Source organism: Camelina sativa, chromosome 19, assembly GCF_000633955.1.
Source record: "Camelina sativa cultivar DH55 chromosome 19, Cs, whole genome shotgun sequence".
Lineage (NCBI taxonomy): Eukaryota > Viridiplantae > Streptophyta > Magnoliopsida > Brassicales > Brassicaceae > Camelina > Camelina sativa.
The window spans coordinates 10395158-10403105 of NC_025703.1; the positions used below are offsets into that span (position 1 = coordinate 10395158).

The 7948-nt window shown below is 35.5% G+C and overlaps 2 protein-coding genes across 2 annotated transcripts; both read left to right on the plus strand.

Annotated features, from left to right (window-relative positions):
• Positions 1-1653, plus strand: LOC104767664 (sugar transport protein 10-like). Its single transcript, XM_010491657.1, is given in 3 exon segments — positions 1-462; positions 560-1117; positions 1120-1653. Coding segments are annotated over 3 exon segments (1554 nt in total).
• LOC104765868 (E3 ubiquitin-protein ligase RING1-like) lies at positions 4057-6661 on the plus strand. The gene is made up of 2 exons (XM_010489651.2): positions 4057-5143; positions 6429-6661. Exon 1 carries the CDS (start codon positions 4144-4146, stop codon positions 5140-5142), a length of 999 nt encoding a protein of 332 aa, XP_010487953.1. The 5' UTR covers positions 4057-4143; the 3' UTR covers position 5143; positions 6429-6661.

Sequence of the window (7948 nt, forward strand, 5' to 3'; positions counted from 1 at the left end):
ATGGCAGGAGGAGCTTTTGTATCAGAAGGAGGAGGTGGTGGAAGAAGTTATGAAGGAGGAGTCACAGGTTTCGTTATCATTACATGTATTGTTGCCGCCATGGGAGGTCTCCTGTTTGGTTATGACCTTGGAATCTCAGGAGGAGTGACATCGATGGAGGAGTTTCTTACCAAGTTCTTCCCTCAAGTAGAGAGCCAAATGCGAAAGGCGAAGCACGACACCGCTTACTGCAAATTCGATAACCAAATGCTCCAATTGTTCACTTCTTCCCTCTACATCGCAGCTCTTGTAGCTTCCTTTATGGCTTCGGTTATCACTAGAAAACATGGACGTAAATTTTCTATGTTTATTGGTGGACTAGCCTTCCTCATCGGTGCACTTTTCAACGCATTTGCCATTAATGTTGCAATGCTCATCATTGGTCGACTTATGCTCGGTGTTGGTGCTGGATTTGCTAACCAGGTAAGGCATATGTTGTTTTCTTGTGTATCATCTCTAATATATGTGGTTTAGGTTTATATATCAATCTTTTATACTTATTTTTTGTGTGTGCATGCAGTCTACTCCGGTGTATCTCTCGGAAATGGCTCCAGCGAAGATAAGAGGAGCTTTAAACATTGGTTTTCAAATGGCTATTACGATTGGAATCCTGGCGGCGAATATGATAAATTATGGAACATCAAAGATGGCTCAAAATGGATGGAGGGTTTCTTTAGGTTTAGCAGCTGTTCCAGCGGTTGTCATGGTGATTGGATCATTCATTTTGCCGGATACACCAAACTCGATGCTCGAGAGAGGCAACTACGAGGAAGCAAAACATATGTTGAAGAAGATACGCGGAGCTGACAACGTTGACCATGAGTTTCAAGATCTCATTGATGCCGTTGAAGCTGCCAAAAAGGTGGAGTATCCATGGAAGAACATCATGAAGAGTAAATACAGACCAGCTTTGATCTTCTGCTCGGCGATTCCCTTTTTCCAACAGATCACTGGAATCAACGTCATTATGTTCTACGCTCCTGTTCTCTTCAAGACTCTTGGTTTTGGTAACGATGCTTCTCTTATGTCCGCTGTGATAACCGGTGTAGTCAACATGCTTTCAACCATTGTCTCAATTTTTACGCGGTTGATAAATATGGAAGAAGGTTGCTATTTCTTGAAGGTGGTATTCAGATGTTCATCTGCCAGCTTCTTGTTGGTTCATTCATCGGTGCAAAATTCGGAACCACGGGAATCGGAACCTTGACGCCAGAAACGGCAGATTGGATTCTTGCTTTCATATGTGTGTACGTAGCGGGATTTGCATGGTCATGGGGTCCGTTGGGATGGTTGGTACCTAGTGAGATATGTCCTTTGGAAATCAGACCAGCGGGACAAGCCATCAACGTCTCTGTCAACATGTTTTTCACTTTCCTCATTGGTCAATTCTTTTTGACAATGCTTTGCCACATGAAGTTTGGTCTCTTCTACTTCTTTGCAAGCATGGTGGCGGTCATGACGGTTTTCATCTACTTTTTGTTGCCGGAGACCAGAGGTGTTCCTATTGAAGAGATGGGAAGAGTTTGGAAGCAGCATTGGTTCTGGAAAAAGTATATCCCAGATGATGCAATTATTGGTGGGCATGATGACGACAATAATACCAAACCTATGTAAGAGAGTACGTCGGTATTTGAATTGTTTTCAGGGAGAAATTACATGAAAATTATCGAGACGATTTGTTTTACATGTTTCAATATTGTTCCTAATTATTCTTGGAAAAAGGAAGACCAAAAAAATGCGAACTCATATAATCATATTCCTAGAGCAAACACACCACATAAATCTATAGATTACATAATTAACATTTTCATCATGTATTTATTTTATTTTTTTACTATAAGCTGCTTGAATATCTCATCGATCTATACTATTACAATTCCGTTTAAATATATCAAGTTTTACAGGCAAGAAAACAAATTAAAGTCTATCTATCTCATGGTGATTTTTTTTGCCCAAAGAAGAAGAAATCTCATAGTGATTTCTATATAAAGAACTCATCACGAAGTAAGAGGATCCCGAGTCCTTATTTCAACGATAAAAATATTTATCCTTATGCATGCTTTACAAGAATATCCCAGCACTAATAATCCAAACACTTGCTCAATTGTGTTGATTCACAAGTTCACAACCAAGTTAAAAAAGTCATAGTCTTAAAAAAAATGAATAAGCTATTGAATGTGATAAGAGAAAAATACATTAGTGTTTAGGAAATATTATATTGACTCTCATAATCATAACTTTAATAACATAGTAAAATAGTTTCTTAAACTAAACTAAGATGTAGAACTAAATCTTTACATGTATATCTCTATAGCAAATACTACAATAGTAGATTAAGACCCAGGTTGAAATTCATTTTAATTATATTGTAATTTTTATATAGAATAGATATATATATATATATTTTTTGTTAATCATTGGGCCACAATTGGCCGGCCCATTAGCCAAATTCCTACATTTGTAGGAACTGAGACTCGATCCTTGGTGTGAAGGTGCCTTCTACAAATGGACTTACTTCCTGCCACTGCACTAAGGTCACTTCACATATAAAATATAATTTATGTGATTGTTTTTAAAAGTTTTTTTGGATAAAACATTATGCAATAAAATCATACTAAATATGATGGCTTGAAAAAGACACATATTTTGTAAGTTTTATATTGTTAATGATTCTAGATAAGTACATGTGCTATAACAATGGTTAAATTTTATTTTATACAAAATTTTGTATATATTATATTTTTTAAAAAAAATTTAAGATGTTGTATTAGTTTATGTATATCTTAACATGTTCTATTAGTATATGTATGTGAAGTTATTTCTACAATGTATATTCTACATCATAATATGAACGTCATTATAAGACATAATCTTGTAAATTTGGTTTTTAAAAAGCGAGTTATTATATTATGAGTAATTTAATATATTGTTATATTTTTTTGTTTTAATATACTTGGTTTTTTGAATTTCTTTCATATTATAGTGACATATAATTGACATTGTTATAACAAATCAATTTAGAGTGTTTATAGTTTCTAACTTTTATATCAAGTTTCAATATTTTAAAAATATTTCAAAATAAATTATTTAAAGTTTATTATATTATATAAATTTATAAAAATTCAACAAAAAAATAATGAAATTGAATTTAAATATTCAAATTTTGACCCGTTACTCAGTAAATTTTTTAATTCAATAGATATTATTTTTAAAGAATAATATTATTAAAGCTTGAATATTTTATAGATTAAAAAATTTATATTTGTTTTTAAAAATTCAACTTATGGTATATCCGGAAATAAAACAAATAAAACTATTTTTTAATTATAATAAATAATATGATAATTTTTTTTTCACAAAATAGACTCATATATAAAAATGAGAGGTGAAGTATAATGATAATTAACAAATAAATATGTTAAGTTAGATATCAAAAGATTTTTTAGAATATTCTTTTTAAGATTTTTAAAAACAACATGCTCTAGTAATAAAAATCTTTCAAAAACAAATTAAGGTTGCACCCACTATTTAACTTGTAACCAATTAATCTATAACCTATTTGTAACCAACTTATTAAAACTATATAGTAATTTACAAAACAATGTTGTGTACTTCCGTTTTATTATAAAGGGGATCTTCATACTAAAGAAGATCATTCTACATAAGTTATTTAATTTTTAAATCTAAAACTTTTTTTTGAATCTAATGTTAAATTATATTCAAAGAAAAAATAAACGTGTTAAATCTAAACCTTTCCTATTAGATTGTAACCTTTCCTAAAATTATTATAGTCAGTAGATTGATTACATAAATTAGCTCAAATCCATAAAAAAAAAATTATAAATCTGATATCCACAAAAAAAAAAAAAATAGGGCAGGTCAATTCAATATATTAACATTCCTTACTTAGAAGTTAGAACTATACATGGGCCGTTAATGGGCTGTAGCCCAAATTGTATAGAAGATTGTTAGGGTCGGCCACAAACCAAAGAATTATTTTCTCTCTCTTGTCTCACTTCTCTGACGGTTCTTTTCTTCCTTCGTCCTCTCGTTTCGTTTCGTCTCGTCTCTCTCGCGCTCTGAAAAAATTTCGCAGAATCCGTCATGTCTTCCGGCGTAAATTCAACTGGCTCCGCCGCAGCATCAGCGGCGGTCGACAAGATATTCTTCTGTTACCAGTGCAATCGCACAGTCACAATCTCGATTACCGCATCCGCTGATCCTTTCTGTCCTATTTGTAACCAAGGGTTTCTCGAAGAATTCGAAGACCGCAGCCCTAATCCTCCCCCCAATTTCAACCCTAACACTGATGGTTCCTTTTTCCCCATGGCTGATCCTTTCTCAACCTTGCTCCCTCTCTTATTCGGCTCTTCCACTGCTTCTCCTTCCGGCATGGACTTCATGAGCTCTAGCTTCTTCGGTCCTTCGATGCAACCACAGGCTCGCTCCACTCAGCAGTCTGACGCGTTTGATCCGGTTTCGTTTCTCCAGAATCATCTCCAGCATCTGCGATCTAGCGGTACGCACGTTCAGTTCGTGGTTGAGAATCATCCTTCGGATCCAGCTCATCGTATACCTGGGAATCTCGGTGACTACTTCTTTGGTCCAGGTCTTGAGCAGTTGATTCAGCAGCTGGCTGAGAATGATCCTAACCGTTACGGAACTCCTCCTGCTTCCAAATCAGCCATCGATGCGCTTCCTACTGTTAAGGTAACTAAGGATATGTTGAAATCGGAGATGAACCAGTGCGCTGTTTGTATGGATGAGTTTGAGGATGGTAGCGGTGTTAAGCAGATGCCTTGTAAGCATGTGTTTCATCAGGATTGCCTTCTCCCGTGGCTTGAGTTGCACAACTCCTGTCCCGTGTGTAGGTATGAGTTGCCTACTGATGATCCTGATTATGAGAACAGGGCTCAAGGAGTTCAGGGGAGTGGTGATGGACAGGGTTCGGTTGAGGGACAGCAGACTCCAAGGAGGTTTAACATACAGCTTCCTTGGCCGTTCAGGAGACAAGATGGCTCTGGTTCTGATCCTGGTTCAGGGTCAGGAGCACCTGGTGCTGGTGGAGGTCATCTTGAGACCAGGGGTGAAGATTTGGATTGAGGTTTGTATTGTCTTCTCTCTCTTTCTGTACAGCCTCTGATATAGCCATGAAACAACCCTTTGTTTGATTTCCGTGCTGTCTTTGTGCCACTGGACTACTTGCGGTTTTTGTTAGGTACAGAATAATAGATTGTGTGGCTGCAAGAACATTGTCAATTTGTGGCTATACTGGAAATGTATATTCGAGCCATTGCATTGATGCCTCTATCTAATAGTTGAAATGGGAAGTTCAAGTTAGGCATCTCTTTTGCAATATTGAGCTTTTAAACGTGGCTGCTTGTTTTGAAAATTTCCATAGGCACAAACTTGTAGATAGCACTGTAACATATTGTTTCATTCTTGCTCTTGCTTCTCCCTCTGTTAGCAATATATCTCCTTGCTTATTAGATATCTTCAGGACGCTGAGCTAGACTCAGAGGTATACGTGAGATAAGATAAAGAAATTATTTAGACTCAACAGGATGCTGAAAGTGATTAGCTGAGAAGAAATAGTTTGTTGTATCATAAATTAGGCAACGCTTCTGTAGATCGTGCATATACGAGTTTTTTTAAATCTTGTGTGGTAGCCTAATCTTGAATTCTCTACATTTTGTTTATTTTAAATTGGCATGTGATATTCTGATCAACTTGGTGATTAGCATTTCTTCTTTGTGATATGAGATTTTCAATGTGGATAACAACATGGGGAGAACTTGTATGGGTATCTTATGAGGTTTCTCACTGTCACTAGTTTAGTGTGATGTTGAGATATAACTGTGCTGGGTATAATAGCAGCTCTTTCTTAAAGATGCTGGAGAGGTGGAAGTGATTAGTGTTCATGAGGAATGCACAAGATTTCATCTGCATATGGCCATTTGAGCATAACTAAAGAGCTTGTTTGCTAGTTAACTAAGAGTCTCAAGATTAGCATAAATAGTGGATTCAAGAGACTTCTAGGTCATGGGTAAGTTAGTTGGATAAATGCTAAGGTTTGTACTGATTGATTCGTTGGAGAGATATCAAATTGGTGTGGTTGACGCCCAACTACTTATAAGCAACAAAATTGTTATTTGAGTTACAGATTGCCGCTAATCCAGTTACTCCATGAGGTTTACATTGCATTACATTGATACTTATCACACTTCGGTGTAGACCTTTATGGTTGGGTTTTTGGAACCAGATGTTGTTGGGTCCATGAGGTTTACATTGCAGTACATTGAAGAAGTGAAATCACTTCCATTGACTGGCCTTTGTTTAAGACCTTTGCTTTGACCTAAAGCTTTTGCTGCTTTTCATTTGTGGTGCAGTATGTGTTGTCCAGAGTCATTGCTTGGAAATTGGATCAGCAGGATATCGCAAGTTCAAAAGAAAGAAGAAGAAAAAGTAGTTTTATTAGGGAAACAAAAGTGACATTGAGGTCTTACCATATTTTGTACATTTAAAAAAGGTTTTTTTTTTCAATTCGTTGTTATTTTGGGGATTATATAACGAATGTGAGAGTTCTAAAATTTGCAAATCTTCATTATCGTGTTATTATTGATATTTCTGATATAACACCTTTCCATGGATTGGGTATGTGAAATTGAGACCCCATACCCAATTGGGATTCAGACATTCAAATCTAACATTTGGACATGCGAAAAATGGGACACAAAAGTATGAAGTGGCAGACAAAGGTGACTGATTATCTAAAAGAAGAAGAGATATTATCAAAATAAACAGTCCCTTGTGGTATGTTTATTTGACCTTTTCATAAAATGACTTTACAGCTTTTATGTTTTCTAAACTTATCTATTACTACACGTAGTCGCAAGTTCGTGCAACCTGTGATTTCCCCATCGCTTCGTCCTTCTCAAATGCGCATTTCAATGCGGACAAGCAACAAACTGTGAATTCTACAGGCTCACTTAATCAGATGCAATGTATATGTTAATTATATACGACAAAATAGTCTTCTTGTAAAGTGATTCTTTATGTTTAGAGGTAAACTTGTATAATTGAATGAAATATTTTATCTTTGAATATTATTATCACATTTGACACTTTTATAACTCACAAGATATTTGCGTATATGGAGTATGTCATTAGGTTTAAACACGTGTATTTTTTTACTTCGATTATTTGATGAAGATCTGTATCTATAAGCAAGACGCACGTCGTAGAGATAGTTTTAAAAACAATTTCACATAAACTGACTGTATTAGATGTTAAAACAAAAGTAAGATTGCCCACAAACTAAATCCAAAGTAAACCTATACCCAAGTAACGTGATCTTCTTCCACAAAACGTTTGACTAGAAAACCCTAATTTCAATATTTTTGCTATTGGTAGCTTTTCTTCTATATATTCAGCGACTCCACTGTCAAGATCAGGATGTTCCTTGACAGGTGCGCAAGGAAGCGTCTCTAGGTCAAGAAACATCTCTTTCAAAAAATATGGTGTAGTTGATACTTGATAGGTTTTTGCTTACTAGTAAGGATTCTAATATCTGGCTGGATGAAGAAGTATTCTTTTGGGGAAAACCAGACGGGCCTCCATAGTTATTTCGGAACCCCCAGTTGGGTTGTTGTAACACGTTTGTAAAATATTAGTAATTTGGCTATACGTATTCTTCTTCCCTTCTTTCCCCTTTTTGTATAGCTTTGGAATTGTTGAGTTGGCATAATAATTAACAGGAAAATTTACGCGAATTCTTTTTCTTTTGTTTCCGTCCAAATTTTGTTGATTTGGCATAATTTTATTGAACGTATTGAATTAAGAGTACTAACGAGAAGGTGAATGCGAGTCACTATTGTCTTTTTGTACTTGTTGTTGTTGAACTAACTAG